At 46.4% G+C, this 18,031-nt stretch overlaps 3 protein-coding genes across 4 annotated transcripts; 2 read left to right on the forward strand and 1 right to left on the reverse strand.

Moving 5' to 3' along the window:
* Positions 1–4,921: 4,921 nt before the first annotated feature.
* Positions 4,922–6,485, forward strand: PTPMT1 (protein tyrosine phosphatase mitochondrial 1). The gene is made up of 4 exons (XM_088525930.1): positions 4,922–5,094; positions 5,180–5,260; positions 5,354–5,545; positions 6,225–6,485. The coding sequence occupies exons 1-4, from the start codon at positions 4,924–4,926 to the stop codon at positions 6,363–6,365; spliced, it is 585 nt and encodes a 194-aa protein (XP_088382056.1). The 5' UTR covers positions 4,922–4,923; the 3' UTR covers positions 6,366–6,485.
* Positions 6,486–7,181: 696 nt separating this feature from the next.
* On the reverse strand, positions 7,182–12,417 carry KBTBD4 (kelch repeat and BTB domain containing 4). Of its 2 annotated transcripts, none has more exons than XM_088525707.1 (4): positions 12,404–12,417; positions 10,421–11,041; positions 8,838–8,944; positions 7,182–8,306 (listed from the first exon to the last, which is right to left on the reverse strand). In XM_088525707.1, the coding sequence occupies exons 2-4, from the start codon at positions 11,010–11,012 to the stop codon at positions 7,446–7,448; spliced, it is 1,560 nt and encodes a 519-aa protein (XP_088381833.1). In that variant the 5' UTR covers positions 11,013–11,041; positions 12,404–12,417; the 3' UTR covers positions 7,182–7,445. The 2 variants fall into 2 exon arrangements, with proteins under 2 accessions (XP_088381833.1, XP_088381832.1); XM_088525706.1 differs by having other exon boundaries at positions 12,376–12,406.
* Positions 11,011–17,249, forward strand: NDUFS3 (NADH:ubiquinone oxidoreductase core subunit S3). Its single transcript, XM_088525691.1, has 8 exons — positions 11,011–11,057; positions 12,202–12,439; positions 12,686–12,764; positions 13,302–13,399; positions 13,673–13,822; positions 15,131–15,256; positions 15,631–15,750; positions 16,979–17,249. Exons 1-8 carry the CDS (start codon positions 11,011–11,013, stop codon positions 17,144–17,146), a joined length of 1,026 nt encoding a protein of 341 aa, XP_088381817.1. The 3' UTR covers positions 17,147–17,249.
* Positions 17,250–18,031: the final 782 nt, after the last annotated feature.

Consider the following 18,031-nt stretch of genomic DNA (forward strand, 5'->3'; position numbering starts at 1 on the left):
TGCTTTGAAAAGAAGGATCCTCTTCCAACAGATTCTGACAAATCCATGGATATGCTGCATATGTTGGAATTTCTCTTGAACTGTACATTTTGAGGGGAAGAAGCAAGACATTTTCATGGATTCAGTGAAAAAAAGATTTTTAAAACTGTTGGAAACAAACAGCATATTACTTTAAAATATATAATAGTAAAAACACAGTAGATAACTACACTATTATTGTGAAAGGCACAGTAAGAATCTGCAGATAGAAGTGTAAGAATATAGGAAGACCAAATCTGATGATTAAAAAAATTAAAAACAACATAAGTGACTGGTGAATTTCAACTCAGTTCTTAGGAGAAAGAGGAGAACTCATTCCGAGAATGCTCAATACACAACCACGAAGAAACTGCCTGCAAAGAAAAGCCTGCTAGAAGTACCAGCAAGATACTGTGATACTCAGCAGCCATCATCCTTTTATTCAAATGCTGATTTAAGACCACCTTGATATTTGCTACAAAAAGCAAGTAAAAAGAACCCAAAGTCACTGCTCATTTGCCTGAATGCCAGCAAGGCTAGAATGACAGAGAAATGAGAAGAGAATGCCCTCATCTAAACCAGTCACTCCAAATTAAATTTATAAATAATTTAGTTAAATGACTGCAAAATCTCAGATACATAACTTCAAACCCAGTTTATAGCATCTTAGTTTGTCTGTAACTTTATCACCGCAAGCCAGCTCATTAAACCTATTATAAGTCCACTCTAAATCAATAGAAAGTAATCACCATTGCCATAAGTAGTCTGTCTCTGACAGGGAGGCAAAGCAAAAATCAAGACCATGATATATTGAGAAGACTGAAGTATAACACTGCTAAATGATAAAATACCATTAACATCAGCAGTTACCTTTCTCTGAAATTCTTGAACAAATGTGGGTGGTAGGATGACAGGTGTACATGGGAATGAAAACTAATGTACCATGATCCCATTTTTGGGATAAGGTTCTCGTAATGCACATAAAAAAAAAAAACAGTTTTAGTCATAGAACTTGTGGCACATGTATGCTTATTAATGAGCTGAAAACTGCTAGCTTGATGTCGAAGCCTCCTGTTCACCTACCTAGTTGCTCATTGTTCATCCCGAATTAAGTTAGCAAAAATGCTTTTTCTTTTAAAATGCACCAAGCTAGACTGAAGTTCCCAGACTACCCAAGATGTCAGAAAGACTTTAGCTGTGTTGCAATAACCTTGCCCTGCCTATCCCAGTTCAGACAGGAGCTACTCACCCCTGCAGCTAAGTGTTTGCTGAGTAACCTGCCCTGCAGCTTTAAAACAGTTTATGTTTTCTCCCTTGTGCTATGAAAATTTCCGGCTTTGACCTCATGCATATTTTACCTATACACGTTTGAATGTTGTATCAGGTACAAATAAAATTAATCCCCTTCACATTTTGTCACATTTTTGAAATTTTCCTCATGAAATGTGAATCCTAAAGCTCTCTCTTTTCACTATAATGCCTTCATATACAAAGTCTCCTGGCAGGACAACCACAGCAACAGCAGAAAAAGAGGGCATCTTGGATTTTTCTACATAAAACAACCAACTTTAACAACAGGAGCTAGGGCATTAAAACTACTGGCTACCTTTTCTAAAGAAGATAATTTCTTATCTCAGCTAAACCTCGTGATGAAATCACGACTCAGGATCTTTTCTTGGGACATTCCAAGAAAAATACCTATTGTAAGGCCTAGATAACTGCTCTCAGTTTGAAACTCCCATTCTAATAAACTCTTAGGCATTTTAGACTGCTTTATGTTTTTTTTTTCTCTCATTCTACCAAATAATCAATCAATGGGTAAAAATGATACCCTCCTGCCTGAGGGCAGTTACTAAGGCAATGATTAAATCTGCACCTAGACCTACTGAATGGCAAACTAGAAGACAAGAAGCAACTTTTAAAAATGTTAGGCTGAAATAAAACATTATTTATGGCAAGTGATAAATAAGAATCCAGAAACATAAATCTTCTGAGTCTGTTTGACTATGGCTGCTCTTTTGCTAGCAAATCTCACACTAGGACTTGAAAACCTGGACTGCTTCACGGACTTCGTCACTAAACAGCAGTCTCTAGCTCAAGAGTCTGAAGAATGGGTTCTTCTTAGATTATCAGATTGAGAGATTAACAACCGGGAAACCTTGAACAAAAAAACAAAAACCAAAAAACAAAAACAAACAAACAAAAAAAGAGCTAATTTATGACACTTCCTAAGTAGTTTGGGAAGCAGTTTGGGAAATTTCCTTTAAATTTCATTTACAGTAGCCTTTTGGAAAGGCTTATGATAAAAAAAGCCAGAAGACAGACAGATGAAATTAAGAATAGCAGTAGTAGCTGATAATCAGTACCCACATTTCAAAACTAGGTGCAAGAAGGAGCTAAGGAACAACCTGCTAGTGATAAAGCTCTGGTTAATTTAAGTTAGAGACTGCATTACAGGCAACATTTTATTTACTGACTGCAACTGCAAATATTTTCAAGATTCACGTAAACATTTAAGCTTTTATGACCTTCTACTGATCAGCATAATATTGCTTGCTATAACTACGAAAGAAAAATTACACTATATTAAAAAATGCTTCTCAAGTTTTATGTTATGAGGTGAGATGGAAAATGTGACTGCATAATTATTCAATTTATGTAAAGGTTTATTTCAAGGGACTTGTAAATTACGGAATAATTGTATACCTTACTAATAATAAATTCATATATCTATGATATGGTCACCTGCTTTACTTTTCCCTTTAGCGGAATAGTGCTAGGCAACATATACTTCTGGAATTCCTACTCTTAGACAAAGAAACAATAGTCAAAGACACCCTCTCCCTATCATATAATCTGATCACTGCATCCAGTTTGAAAGAAGCAGCAGAAATAAGCAGACACAATAAAAAGTACAAGGTAAAAGTACCATGGCATTCTTCACTATTCCTCCATTTTGAAAGATGGATAAATTCTTTTGATTACTGTAGGCTATACACTTTCAAAAGGAAGCACTCAACATGCACATCTTGGTGCTCTTTCTATTCATGATTTTATGACTGCCACTTTTCAACTAAGACAATATTAAAACTTCTTTCTATAAATATTGTGTTTCTCCTGTTCTAGGTGCATGAAGTTCCCAAGTTAAACAGGCTCTCAAATCCCTAGATTACTTTATTTACAAAGCACACCAAGATACATAAGGTCAAGCACATAACTAAAATGAGAGGATCTGGGCCTTCATTTTATCCAATATAATGCTAGAAACTCAGACAGGAAAGGCAAAATACATGGAGCTCAGAGGTATCATTTGGAAAAGGTGAATCTATTCCACAAAACATCACATAATTTCCCAGAATAAGCATCAGCAATAATTTAGAAAGTGAGTACAGGCTGAAGAGGAGTGGCAAGCTTCCTTAAAAAATAATAATAAAAAAAAACCTCAGCAACATGTTCATATCAAAATCCCTGATGAAAAAAACAGTTCTACTAGTACATATATGTGCATCTATATCCCCGGGCAGATAAAAGGGTCATGCTGCTACCCAGAGGATGCTTCCACCAGAAGAGATGCAGCTGGATATATAAAGTTGCAAGTTACATCCACATGCAAGTTTCCTCTCAGGTTGGCAAGCGGGCAAGCAATATTATTAAACAGTATCTGACATTAAGCAGAACCCCTCAAGTCAGATTTGGGAGAAAGGTGGCATTATGGATATGCAATACCACGCCAGTGCTATAATAAGCTATCTGAGGAACAGAAAAGAATTAGCAAAGAGAACTAAAGACTCCAAGATAGAATTTGGCAATTACTGTGATTGCTAACTCTAAGAGCTGAGCCTGGAGAGGCATGGACACACACACCACAAACTCTGCAAGACACTCCAAGGCCCAGCTCTTGCAGATCAGAAGCAACGCGTATTTCAGGATGCAAAACCCAGGCAAACATTTTTCTGCACCAAGTGAGTGGCTGGTGAAACACACTCACTGACCACGCTGCAGAAGCACAACACGAGAAAGCTGCAACCCCGGAGAAATGCTCCCTGGGCCAAGGCGCACGGCCATGCCCCAAGGGTGAGCCCGTCTGGGCCACCACTCCTTGGGAATTCCAGGGAGGGATGGCTCCCTACTCAAATTGCCGCTGAACTTCCTTTTCAGCAGTTTTTCTATAAAAAGGAAACCCTTCTGCTGTTAATTCTTATTTCTCCTTTACGCATTTAACATTAATATGATATTCAGCCTTTATACATAGATAAATATATCTCCCTATTTTCCTTCCGTCTTCACCGCACGCAGCAGCGCTCGCCGCTCCCGCCCCAGGCCGCAGACCCCGCGCGGGGGGCGAGGCCGCGCTCCAGTGCCGCTCCTCCCGCCCGGCCCCGCCGCGCGGCCGCCGGGCTGAGCCCCGGGGTGCCCCCACACCCGCCCCGGGGCTGCCAGGCTCCCGCCACCGCCTTGCGGCGCTGCCAGGCCGCCCGGATCCCTGGCGGCCACGGAGCGGCGGCCTCCGCTTCCGGGCGGCGCGGGGCCGCCCCGGGCCGAGCCCCGCGGAGCGGCGCTGCGCGGGCGCCCGCGGGGTCCCGGCACGGGGTGGCGGCGAGATCCGTTACCTGCGGCGGGCGAGCCGCGCTGTCCCGGGCCCGCTCCGTCCCGCGCCCGCCCCGCCCGGCCGAGCTCCTCCTGGCGGCGACGGCCGCCGCCCTCACCTGCCCCGCGGATCCGCCCGCGCCCCGCTCGGCTCCCTGCGCCGCCTCGGGCCGGCTCCGCTCCCCCGCGCTCCGCAAGATGGCGGCGCTTCCGGGAGAGACCACGGCGGGCCTGAGGGCAGGGGCCGGCGCGCCGCGCTCCGCCCCCGCGCGGCTCCCGGGCCGGGCCGGGCCGGGCCGGGCCGTTCCCCGCGGCGCGATGGGGCTGGCGGCGGCGCTGGGCGCGGGCGCGGCGCGGCTGCTCTTCTACCCGACGCTGCTGTACACGGTGGCGCGCGCGCGGCTCCCCGCCGCCCGCCGGCCCTGGCTGCACCGCATCGACGGCGCCGTGCTGCTGGGCGCGCTGCCGCTGCGGGCGCGCGGGCGCGCGGTAAGGCGGGACGGCGCGGGCCGGGCCGCGCCGCGCCGGGCCGGGCGGAACCGAGCCGCCTGACGGTGCTTGTGCCCCTGCGCAGCTCGTGGCCGAGGAGAGGGTGCGCGCCGTGCTCACCCTCAACGAGGAGTACGAGACCCGCTTCCTCTGCTGCTCGGCGCAGGTGAGCGCGGCCGCTTAACGGCCCCGCCGCCGCGGGCGGGACACGGGTGAGAGCAGCCCCGCCGTGCGAGCCGCTCTGCCCCGCGTGTTTCAGGAATGGGCGGCCATGGGCGTGGAGCAGCTGCGCCTCAGCACCGTGGACCTGACCGGCGTGCCCAGCCTGCAGCAGCTGCACGAGGGCGTGCGGTTCATCCTGAAGCACCGGGCGTGCGGGAACAGCGTCTACGTGCACTGCAAGGCGGGGCGCTCCCGCAGCGCCACCATGGTGGCCGCCTACCTGGTACAGGTAGGGACGGTGCGGGGCCAATGCGGGGCCTGTCCGTGCTCCGGGCAACTGCGTGCAGGGACAGCCCAGCCTCTGCGACTGCAACAGACCTGAACAGACTGAGTTGGGAAGAGCAAGTCACTCGCATGAGGGTGTATTTACTAACCGAGCAGCTAAACGTCCTTTTCTTTGTTTCGTTCAGACTTTTCTCCTAATTGCCCAAAGTTGTAAACACCACTCAAAATGTAATTCAGGATCATGAGAAGTGATTTCTGAGGTGCTCTGCAGATCTAACTGCTTAAACTACTGCTGAAAACAAAATCCTACCTGAGGATCCTTCTGTTGGAATTCTTAAAAGCTCCCTGGGAAATCTTTCCATAGTAATACATGAAAGTGTAGGAGCAAGGGGAGTACTAAAGAAGAGGTTAAAAAAAAAAGTTAAAAAAATCCTTCTTCCCCAGTCTGATGGGATTAGGGCAGGAAACTACATCTTGGAAGAATAAGAAAAAGCAAAAATGGGGCTACTAGACTATTTTTTTTTTTAACTGAGGTACGCATTTCATGAACTTGCATTGACTTGGGAGGGACAAAAGGAGCAAGTTTTCTAAGTGAATTTTCACATCTGTAGCCTCCATGAAGGCTCCATTAACCTTTACAAGAGCAGAACAGATTTTCATGTGCAGTGTTTCTGCCTTTTCAGCTGCATCACTGGACCCCTCAGGAAGCAATAGAGGCTATTGCCAAGATCCGTCCCCACATCCTCATTCGGCACAAACAGGTACAAGTCCTGGAGGAATTTTACAGGAGTATAATTGCTGGCACAGCTGCAAAGAGTCAGTAAGGACCATAAAAATCTCAGCTCCTTTGGAAAAACACAAAACAAAAATGTATCTTAATGAACTAATAAAGGCTCATGTGTTGTATTTCTTGGCCATCAATAAAGAAGTTTTTTACAATACACTACTTGGAAGGGGAAAGTGACTGTTTCATTAATGCTTTTCTCCTTATGGCTTGTCTCTTAACTCTTCTAAAGCCCCAGAGGTTTTTTCCACACACAGAGTATCGGTGCAGAGCCAAACTGCCATCCGTTGCCTGCTGTTGTATTTGCAGCAAAGGAAAAGAAAACTGTGTCTCAGCAGAGACTTTATTCACTTTCTCACCCAAAGGGTTACAGTGCGAGAGAGGGGTAGGAAGAAGTGGACTTAATTCCATCTTTCACCAACACTATGTTATGATTACAGTTGGGATTCCCTGTACAGACAAGAAAGCCAATGCTCTCAAGAATCATCTCCCTCTTTATGCTAGGTGACAGTAGAGCAGAAAGCAGGGTCCCAGTTTATTACCACTCCTCCAGGAGAAGTGCTCAAGCATAAACACAGTCACCGTTTGGGCTCAGCTCTAGAATCTGTCCCCTGTAAATATCATTTATGTCAGTTCCTCCTGCTGCTACAAGAACATGTTAAAATGAAGACTTCCCTGCAGGACAGACAGAGCACATCTACTCTCCATGACTGGCAAGAGCAGCAATGCAGTCTCCTGGACAGTTAAAACTAGCAGTCTGGGCCAAGGAGGAGGTTGACCATACGCTATAGGGTTTGTTATGGGTGGATGGTTCTGGGCTAAAAAAGCCACTTGCTGGAGTTTTGGCCTCGAGCACAAGCAGCTTATTATCAAGTGATTACAGTAATGGCATTTAGTCCACCTGAAACCTAAGATGCAGCAGTTCAATAGTGCTATGTAAGAGAATAAGCCCACAGTTGAGCAGCTGGCACTTCCTCTGTGCAGGTACAGAGGACGGGCTGCTTACTGGATGCTGTGAGTTCGTAGTGAGTGGAACCGGTATTGAGGATGCTGGATACCTCCGAAGAGCACGGTGGAAAAGTTTTTCTGCCCTTTCTACCAGTGGGCCTGTTTTTCCCTCCTAGGCCAGGACAAACTGCAGGTTAGTGAGCAGCACTTTGATGCCACTTGTGACTGTTACCACAGAGGTAGCTGGGTTAAGTTTAAAAGTATTTGCATCCCCCTTTTTATAACGGTCGCGAAAGACGTAGATGCTGCCATTGCAGCTAGCGATTTTCCAGAGGGACGGTACTGAGCTCCAGGCATCGGGCAAGCATAGCCGGGTAAAGCTATCCAGTAAGGGATTGTAGCACAGCAGCGAATCACCCTCAGCTACAATGAACACCACATCCTTGTGCACGGCAGCGTGCATGCGGCCAGCAAAGGGCAGTACATATGGCTTCACGTGGCACTTCTCCGTGTTGGTATCGTAGCACTGAATAAGCCGAGAGGGCTTGGTGAAGAAGTCCAAGTCGTTCTCTTCCCCTCCCAGCAGGTAAATGACACCGTTAAGGTTTACACCTGCAGCCCCAGACACAGCCACTTCCAACTGGCTGGTCTCCGTCCACACATTGTCTCGTACTCTGTAATATATGACAGCATTAGAGAGAGTGTCCTGCAGAGTTTTCCCCCCCAGTGAATAGATAGCATCCTTGCTTGGCACGGAGACAAGGGTATGTTGGAGCCGGTCACGGGGCAGAGGGGCGCACCATTCCCAGTCTATCGTTGCATTGTTGCATTTCCACATGCGTCGTGGAATGGAGCCACCGACAACGTATAGGTCACTACCGTGCTTGCAGGCCGCAGTGATCTGGTGACACAGGCTGTTCTGGCCACTCACGCTTATGGAGTCATCATCAGCACAATGCAGAGAGACAGCGAGTGAATGTGTACGTGAGGACTCCTTCCCAATCAGGTAGATGTGAACATTTTCTCCAATCACCTGAGAGAAAGGAGGAGTGTGACATCCACAACAGGACCCAGGCATGTTTATACAAATGTCTAAGACTGAATCTTTTAGTGTTTTAGGACCCACTGTGAGCCTCTAGTGTGTGACCTGCTCCCCAAACCTGCCACCTTAGAGCGCTCAGGATTCAGAGCCTCAAAGCCTTTTTCAGCCACCCCTCATGTCTGAGCGTGCAACATTGTTCACTTGAAACCTAGAGCCTGCAGTTTAATTAAAAACTGGTCACATCACTGAGTGAGTAGAATTATTAAGGGGTGAATGCCAAACTGTTAGGATTTTTGAATGGGCTCTTCAATAACTGAGCATCTGGTGAAATGAGCTACTTATGGCATGGCTGCAATTGCTGGCAACAGCAGCATGAAGGTGGAGCAGCTGCCAGTGGGGTTTCTATTTAGGACTTCCGTATTGCTCACACAAGCACCACGAAACACAATGGCAATTCACGTTTCGGAAGCCCAGAGCCACTGCAGGACTGCACTAAGCCCCGGGCAGGAGGTCTCTTACTACCTTCAGGCTGGATCGCAGCGTCTCTGAAAAGCCGGCTCGCTCTTCCTTGTTGAAGTTGATCCAGGTTTCTATGGCAACTGTGGGGTTCTGAGAGCATGGGACGCCATCTGCGGTCCGGGGACAGAAAGGAATTTATCAGATCTACACAAAAATCAAAGATACCTGCACCCATGGCCCTCCATTTCTCCAACCCCTACTCCAACTCAGCCACAAACCCTACCCCTTTAGAGTGGAAGAAGAGAGACAAGGGTTTATAGATTTTGGCAGACATAATCAGTACTGCCAGCCAGGCATCCACATCCAATTGCTTGGTGAAATATCAGAAGATAGGGTTGCCAGATTTTAAATATTTTGGATGAATTTCAACAAAGGAACGTATGACAGAGTGAAAGAGGGCAGGAAAGAGACTTTGCAAGCTTTGTGAAGTTGAAAAACACTCATTTAAGCAAAAAGTTTCTCTTATTTAAGAATTGCAGCAGCTGCATTTCTTGGATCACTGACTGCTCCTGCAAGCTAATCTAGCAAATTTTTCTTCCCCTTCATCAGACAGCTGACCCTCAAGACTGGATATTTGCTCATGTACTATGGTGAGCTACTGTAGCTTTCCTTAGCAGTGTGATAATAGGGAACATTCTACACTTAACAGACTCTCTTTAATTGTACATTAACTAAATCAACACACAGGAACTGCAAGAGAAAAAAAAAAGAATCTATTTCATACCCAAATAAGGAAATAGATAATGCATAGAAAAAATTCTTAAGCAAATAGTTTAATTTAAGACCACAAACACTAAAAGTTGTCTTCTTAAAACGATAGTTATTGCATGGCATAAGCAAAGGAAAAAGTTACGGGTGACTGGCCACTACAGCTTTATTTTCAACTGTGAATTTATTTAATTAAGCCACAGCTTTGACTATTTTAGGTTCACAAAACCAGGAACAGACACCAAAATTCCTCTGGTTTTATTTTGGTCTTTTTTTTTAGTTATCAGTGCATACTCTCAACAGGTTTTTGATTGTGTCAGTCTTTAGATGCAAAGGAAATCTGACAGATCTGTATCTGTAAAGGCTGACATAGCATCAACTTTAAAGGCTATTTTAAGTCTCAAGGACAAATTTGCCAATATTCCAAAAAAGCTGGTCATAGCAGGTTTACAGGCATAACAGCAAATAAAGTGCATGTGACACAAAGTGTAACAATGTATCCATTTTCAGAAGCTTTTGTTGGTTATATTTTAATTGGAAAAAGAAAGGAGACCGCTCTGGGAGTCCCAAATCCAGCATGTATGAAAGTAGAAGCCTCATCTACACTCTTTCTTTCCCCAGGAAATGATGCATAAATCCACAAAAATGGAATTGTACAGAAGCATCATGGACAGGTCTTAAAGCCCTGGCTTAGCAGTTTTCTCTGATGAAATTATGCACCATGTTTTGTTTTGCTTTGCTCAGCTCCTGAATAGACAGTGATTACGAAGGCTTGTGCCTTTCTACCCGTCTCGGTTATTCAATCCCTGCAACACTCATACTGCAGTCTCAAGTCTCTTTCCACATTCACAGTCTAACTAGCCTCAGAAACTCCTTACCTGTAAGGATGTCTGTCAATAGGCGTAGAGGTAGGTGTAGAAACTCCTCTGTGTCTTGAAGTTGAGACAGGTGAGACTTGGCACAGTGTTTGGCAGCTGTGTAGAGCCCCATGTCACTGTGTTGATCTGCCAACCACATGACCTGCAGACAGTTCCTAACCTGCACCGTTCGGGCCAGGAAACGGGAGCATTCTTCAAAAAGGGCAGTCAGCTGGTACATGTCTGCCACTTCATAGGTTTCCTGCAATTCCTCTGCCCTCAGCTTTACAGTCCCATGGTAAATATAGTCCACGAGGAGCTGAAAGACACTCTCGCTGACATCCTGCAGCTCAATCACTCGGTTGTGGGCCTCCTTTAAGTTGGACGTGAACATGGAACGAAAAAAGCAACTCTGAGCCGAGAGGACCAAACGGTGCAGCTGGAATTCTTTGCCTTCCACGGATATTGTAACATCGGCAAACAGCTCATCCTCCAAGCACAGCTTCATGATGCCCTGCGCCACGCGGCCCGAGTGCGAGCGATCTGTGAAGGTGTAATTCACAAAGTAGTTCTCTTCTGTGGAGGAGCCTCCGGTCTCTTCTGACGAGTCCATGGCGCTGCACGGATCAGACCTCCAGCAATCTGGAAAATCACAACAGTTTTATAAGACTTCCTTCCTCCACTAACAGGATTATGCAGTAGTCCAGGGTAAGGGGAAAAAACAAGGACATTGGTAAGGGGCCAGCATATTTTATATTTAACATAAATAGCACTGCCAGAAACTCCTGCTTGAGCTTCAGAACCCCAAATAGCTAAAACAAAGGAGAAGTTGGCACAATTAAAATTATAAAGTATACCAAGCTTCCAGTACAGTCAGCATCACAACCCGGCAGAATCAGACGACAAACACGTCTTTCCGCCTCGCGTTTCACTGACACAAAGAAATGCAGCAATAGTAACTCAGGTGGAAAGCTCAGCGGCCACACATAAAATCCGGCAAGCAAAGCGAGCGCTGCAGCAGGGCAGCTGCAGTAGGTGGATGAAAGGAGGACTACAGGTTGTGCTAATAAAGAGCAGAGGCAGCAGTTCAAATCATCAGTAGGAGTCAATTATCATCACATCATGAACTCATGAACCTGTGCAGCAGTATCAAATAAGGTGAGCTTGTTTTTTATCAAAAGAAAAAAAAATAAATAAAAGAGGCATAAAAGAGCCTGCCAGAAATAATCACCAGGCCTTCAAACTAACCAAATGAAAAGCCTGCCAAGTAACTGACAGTCACACTCAGTTTGCCTGCGTGCCAGGTATCTTCAATATGTAAAAGCACATACTACACGTTGTTAGGCATTGTTTATCAAGCAACAAAGAGAATTTAGCTAGCAGGATAACACTCTTGGTAGGGAGCAGAGCTTGTCTGCAGAGCTCCTAACAGCCAGTAACAAAGAAGTTTATGACTCAGAGAAGAACTTATACAAAAGAGTTTATTTCACATGAATCTTGACAGCATTAGCAGTAAATAGATGACTACCTGCATTCACATTAAAACTTATTTTTAACTTCAACCATTAGCCATGGTGACTGATAGCACAAATCAGTTTAATTAAGACTAACTAAATCAGTTTAACTAAGACACAACATCACCCAGAGAAAGGATTTTTCTCCTGGAGATTTGCAGCTGCTCTTCCGGGCTGTATTTTGCCCAGGGGCACTTTCTTGCCATTGGCACAAGAGGGCTTTTTAACTGAAACCCTGTTCACGGGAACTGGTTCCTAACTCCCTTATCGGCTGGTTTGCAAGCGCAGGCCTCTCGCTACCTCAGCTCGCAGCTCGGTTCCCGCCGCCGCCGACCCCTCACACCGAGGGTGCCCCAGGGCGCCGAGGCGCGTCCCCAGCCTGGCGGGACAGGCGCTGCCGGGGGCGCGCCCGGCACCGCGGCCCCCCCGCTCCCGCCGCCGCGGGCTGCGCGCGCCCCTCACCGTGCGCCAGGCGCCGCCAGGCACTCGCCGCTTCCGGCTCCCGACCCGGAAGCGCCCGCGCGCAGTGCGGCGCGCGCCGCCGCCGCCTCCCGGTCGCGCTGCGTTTCCGCTTCCGGCGCGTGCCCTTGCGCGTCCGTGCCGCGGCGCGATGTGGGCGGCCGCGCGGGGGGCGCTGCGGGCCGCGCTGCGGGGTGAGGCCGGGGCCGGGGCCGGGGCCGGGGCCGGGGCCGGGGCCGCGGCCGTGCTGCGGGGTGAGGCCGGGGCCGGGGCCGCGGTCGCGCTGCGGGGTGAGGCCGTGGCTCGGGCTCAGTCGCGTCGCGCTCTCTCCGCAGGTCCGGCGGCGGCGGCGCAGGCCCGCGCGGCGGGGAGCTCCGCGGGAGAGACGCGCCGTAAGTAGCGGGCCCGGCGGCGGGAACGCGGCGGGGTGCGGGGTGGCCCCGCTCCTCGGGGCTCTCCCGGGGCTCCCTGCGCCACCCCATACAGTCCCGCTCACCTGGCGCCTCCGCACGGGCCCCCTGCGTGCAGAACCGCCTCTCCTGCTTGAGAGCAGTTTCTCTAGGTCATCCTGAGCGCACGGCCTAGCCCTGGGGCAAACAGCCTTATGAAGGTCTCTGTTTCTATGCTGTGCTGTCTGCTGCCCGTGCTCATACAGTCCAATCTCTGCTATATTCCACTGTATGTGCCACTCTTTGTATGTGTTACATTTAGTTAGAAATGTCCCATATATCAGCCGGTCTCTGTAGCTCTCAGCTTACCTGAACCTGAAGGTATCCAGTGGTGCCAGAGCTCCTGGGAGGCAAACAGAGTGTCTGAAAGCTTGTTCATTTGTTTGTCTGTTTTTCCTAAGTAATTAGGAATGGGAGCTGCTGCTGTTCTTTCTGGAGCTTACCCTGTTCTGACTTTGGGAACTTTGTTGTTCTCTCTAGCTACTGTCAGGCCCAAAAATGAAGTAGAGCAGAAGCAGCTCTGTGCTTTCGGGGAGTATGTGGCTGAGATTCTGCCCAAGTATATCCAACAAGCACAGGTAGGTGCTATCCCTGGGAGGGGAGCTCCATCTGTCCATTCTTGCAGGAGGGACAAATGAGTGTGCTGGTTTTTGGTAGATGTGAAAAGTTGTTTTGGGGAACACAGATTGTCAGAATTAGGTGAAAGTTACCTCTGTTACGGAGTCTCTTTGCTTGATGTCATGCACGTCTGCTGTGCCCTATCCTCTCCGTGCTGAAGTGTCCACTGGATTCAGTGTGGGATTTAATCCCATTAGTGTCCGAGCTACTTTTCCTCCTACTGTTTTCTTTAGGTGACCTGCTTCAATGAGTTGGAGCTTTTGATCCATCCAGATGGGATCATTCCAGTCCTGACCTTCCTTCGCGATCACACCAATGCTCAGTTCAAGTCGCTGGCTGACCTGACTGCTGTTGATGTCCCGTCCCGGCAGAATCGCTTTGAGGTGACACTGGCTCCTAGGTGCAGGACTCCGAAACTGTCACATGTGCTGCTGGCTTTGGGTGCTGCTGCAGCTCTGACTACAGGCTCTGCTTTCTGACAGTCAGCAGATCCACTTTGAAATGCTCGTTTTGTTTATCCTTTTGATCATGGAACCATAACAGACGTGGCACTGACACACTCGGTTCGATGGGTTTGGCTTTCCCTTTGTGCTCTATTAGCAAGTCTTTTAAGACATGTAAACCAGGAGAAGATAACCTGGGGCTCATGTTCTGTAGGAGGCTGATTATGGTTTAGGCTGAAGAAATGTCCTTTCTCTGTCCAGTTCGGGCAGACCCAAACAGGCTCAGGTTCAGACAAGAGAAAATGTGAGCAGCATAAGGGTAGCTTTTGGTTCCCAGTAAGTAACCAGGATGATGAAAAGCTGATTTGTTTCTCTTGTTTTGGTCTATCCTGTGATGTTAAATCACTTACCAAATGCTGCTCATAAAACAAGTTAGCAAAGGACAGGCTTACCTTACCTGAATTTCCCTAATCAGAGGATGTTTGTTTTTTTGAAATATATCTCTGCTTTGCTAACAGCTAACAGTTAGTTACATTAGTAATATAAGTTGTGTTATGCTAAAATGCTGCAGAGACGACATAGTTTCTTTGCTTTCTGTTCAACTGTCCAGTCTTCTGAGGAAGCTGAAGATTTCTGAATTTAGGATTTTTCTTTTATAAATCAAGATAATAAAGCATAGAATTTTTCAGCTACCTGCATAAAGACAGTCAAAGATGCTATGTGATGCCTTGCAAATGTGATATGTTAAGTCTGCTTGTAGTATGTGGGTTTTTTTCTCCATCAGAGGTTCTAATAATCCTTGTAAGCAGATTTTATTGGTATTTTTATCACCAGAATGATTGAAATTTCCCCTGCTATTCTACTTCATTGCTGAAACTTAAGGGGATTTCCTCTTATCTTTCTCCCACTATGTGCTTAGCTATTTTATTTGTGACAGATCCTTTCAGTATTGATTTTTTTTTAAGATATGTATCCCTGTTTTTTTGAGCTCTTTGTAAGTCATGTTTTCTATACTTCTCATCCTTTTTGTTACACTTCTAAGGAAAAATCAGGGATAAGCTACTGGAGCCTCAGTTGTAGAGTGTCTTTTAGCACCCAGATCTGAAGTACTGATGTGATTTTGCTGGAAAAAAACATTATTTGAAATAGCATCCATGTGTCTCTGCTTATCCAGTATTATCCTGTGAAGAGATCTTTAAAGTCTATACAAGACCAATCATTTTTTTTTTTTGTTTTGCTTTGCTTCAGATTGTTTACAATCTCCTGTCGTTGCGGTTCAACAGTCGGATCCGTGTGAAGACTTATACTGACGAGCTGACACCTATTGATTCGGCAGTGTCTGTGCATAAGGCAGCAAACTGGTATGAAAGAGAGGTGAGCTGCAGTGCACTTAGAAGTGGGGTCCCTGTGGAAAGAGGTGGTTTTCCTGATGAAACTGATCCCTACTGTCTGTTTTCGGGAATAGGAGAAGAAATGTTTTAGATATTTGTCTGGAAGATTTCCTGAATCATTTGCAGAGACATTGCATAAACTCAGCAGGCAACTGATTTTTTTTCTGGCATAATACACAAAGGGCTCCTCTTTCTGAATAAGAACCTTACCTTTGGCATTGTGTTTGAGGGCCCCTCTGTTTTCTTGATTGCACTGGCCTCTCTGGATGAGGAGGGGAACCAAGGGGTGCTGGGAAGATTGAAATGGTGATAATGTATCTAATTCAACTTGTCTGGCTCTTTTTTATTTTTATTTAGGTTTGGGACATGTATGGTGTTTTCTTTGCCAACCATCCTGACCTAAGGAGAATTCTCACAGACTATGGGTTTGAGGGCCACCCTTTCCGGAAGGACTTTCCACTCTCTGGTTATGTGGAGGTAGGAGACATGCTGATGTCTGAAATGAATAATCTCTCACAGTTATCTGAGCTTTAATACAGAGCTGTGACTACTTTATAATCTTTGGTCAAAAAGGCCTTAAGGAGATTTCACGTGTCTGCTTTCCAGAGGAGTTGCATGTACCTCTAGCATGGACATTTAAAGTCCTGACAAAGGACTTCATAACAATAGAGCCTAAGGCCAGAGACACTGAATGAATTTCATCTGCTATATACAAGCCTAGGGGAATTGTCAGGCAAAGAAAGCTCTGGTTTTAGTGTCTTATCTGGATATTGAGCTTTCCATTGAAAATGTGGAGATTCCCAGAGGTTTAAAGGGCCGAGTCAATCTTTATGCAGCTGTAACTTCACTTTGTGGGATGTTCACAGGCAAGTGCCTAGGTTATAAAACTCCTCAGTTGCACTTACTTTTCCTGTTTATCAAATTTTACCCCTATGATCATGAATGCAATAAGTATGTTCGGTCTCTGCTTAGTTTTAAATGACCATCTTGCAGAAACACTGATACATGGTGCGGTTCTAAGACTGAGCTGAGTCTCAGGAGAAGATGGTGAAATGCTGCAGGGCAGCAGAGGGCTTTAAGAGAACAGAAATGGCAGGGAATTCTGTGAGTGAGGATCACGCAGCATCTCCTAAGATGTTTTTTTGGCAATCTTGACTGACAGAATGAGGACAAATTAAGCCTGTCAGAAGTGTTTGAGCTAACCTACCCTTCATTCAGGTCTTCTTCTTGCCCCATGTTCTGAGCTTTATTCAAAGAAGCCAAACTGAAAACAAAGACACTGCTGCAGTAAAGTTTTGTGATGATTCATGAGAATGGTGCCCAGGTGTGGGCCAGGAATGGGCCAGAGGTTTGCAGTGGCTCAGGAGAACTGACCACATTATTCCCAGTGGGCTGCATGTGACTATAACCTGGGTACTCCTAAGTCAGGGCTGTTAGCCAGGACAGCAGGGGTGCATGATAATAAAGATACAGGTTATCCTGGAGCATTCAGAGGTCGTGGTGGCATCTGGAGGGTGTTTTTGTTGTTGTTCTTTGTTTTTAAATAATAGGTAGGATTGAAACTATGGCAAAGACCTGTGGCCTGTGTATGGTGCAAGAACCTGTGGCCTGGGAGCATGTCATGACTGGGTAGAGCTAATGGTAGAGCTCCTAAGTCTGGGGACTGTATAATAACAACTGGCCTGTGTCCTTTGCACTATTACAGGTGCGGTATGATGATGAGGTGAAACGGGTGGTGGCAGAACCTGTGGAGCTGTCTCAGGAATTTCGGAAGTTTGATCTGAATAGTCCTTGGGAGACGTTTCCTGCCTATCGTCCTGCTCCAGAAACCCTGAAAATAGAAGCAGGAACCAAGAAAGAAGATGCAAAATAGTGGCAGAAGGAAGAAGATGTGTGGAACTATCCTTTCTGTTCTGCCATAGTATTTATAATAATAAAAGGTGATATGATGTTCTTGCCTGTCATGTTCGCATAAATAGTGGTGGTATTGAACTGTCTGAAGAGCACAGGAAGAGGAGTGTAATTTACAATCCTGACAGATAAACATATTCCAATTGGACCTCTGTTTTGAGTCACAAGACACTGGATTTGTGTCCGTTTGGCTTGCACATTGAATCCAGGCATTTCCTGTGGCTAGGATACTTTAGCTACACTGTGTCTGCTAGCTGTCTCTGCAGATGTAAATCCCAGCTCTCACCAGTGCAAGCTCTAGGAGCCTGTGGTGCAGCAGCTGTGGAGCTTGACCGGTGGACAGCAGCATTTCGGCTCTGAGGTGGGTACACAACAGCCCAATGAACAGGCAGAGCCTGTTTTCTAAATGGTTGTAATACAGCCGCTATTAGGACAGCACAAGTTACATGGATGTGGACTGGAACAACTGTGGCAATGTTTGCATTGTTTCCTTGGGAATTGGGTCAGTGTCTGTTCTGCTGGCACAAGGAGGAGCTGCAGATAATCTCTCACATGTCACTACTTCACTCTGATTTTTGGGTTTTTTTTTTTTATTTGAATCTAGTAATCTTTCCTTCCAGACTCTGATCATACTACTATTCTGCAGTCAGAAACATCTACCCTTTCTCTAAGGATTTAAAGCCTTTTTGTTAATATTTCAAATCTTCTAAGTTCTGTGACACCATAGTATTATCATTGCTCTTGTGGAAACCCCCGACTTTAAAAAAGCAGGAGAAGTATTGTAGTTTCAGTTGCTCCGTCACCTGTTTAAACAAGATTTCATTACAGTAGTCATCCATTAATAATG

Source organism: Tinamus guttatus, unplaced genomic scaffold (assembly GCF_059628265.1).
Source record: "Tinamus guttatus ecotype Peru unplaced genomic scaffold, ASM5962826v1 Tinamus_guttatus_pri_ptg000240l, whole genome shotgun sequence".
Classification (NCBI taxonomy): domain Eukaryota; kingdom Metazoa; phylum Chordata; class Aves; order Tinamiformes; family Tinamidae; genus Tinamus; species Tinamus guttatus.

Bases quoted from the DNA above. Each gene is read 5' to 3' on its own strand.
- PTPMT1 (XM_088525930.1), top strand. From the start codon at position 4,924: ATGGGGCTGGCGGCGGCGCTGGGCGCGGGCGCGGCGCGGCTGCTCTTC. The intron at 5,095-5,179 runs GTAAGGCGGGAC...GCCCCTGCGCAG, and splicing joins TGCGGGCGCGCGGGCGCGCG to CTCGTGGCCGAGGAGAGGGT. The intron at 5,546-6,224 runs GTAGGGACGGTG...CTGCCTTTTCAG, and splicing joins TGGCCGCCTACCTGGTACAG to CTGCATCACTGGACCCCTCA.
- KBTBD4 (XM_088525707.1), bottom strand. From the start codon at position 11,012: ATGGACTCGTCAGAAGAGACCGGAGGCTCCTCCACAGAAGAGAACTAC. The intron at 8,945-10,420 runs GTAAGGAGTTTC...CCCGGACCGCAG, and splicing joins ATTGACAGACATCCTTACAG to ATGGCGTCCCATGCTCTCAG. The intron at 8,307-8,837 runs GTAGTAAGAGAC...CCTTTCTCTCAG, and splicing joins CGCTGCGATCCAGCCTGAAG to GTGATTGGAGAAAATGTTCA.
- NDUFS3 (XM_088525691.1), top strand. From the start codon at position 11,011: ATGGCGCTGCACGGATCAGACCTCCAGCAATCTGGAAAATCACAACA. The intron at 12,440-12,685 runs GTGCGGCGCGCG...GCTCGGGCTCAG, and splicing joins CCCGGAAGCGCCCGCGCGCA to TCGCGTCGCGCTCTCTCCGC. The intron at 12,765-13,301 runs GTAAGTAGCGGG...TGTTCTCTCTAG, and splicing joins CTCCGCGGGAGAGACGCGCC to CTACTGTCAGGCCCAAAAAT.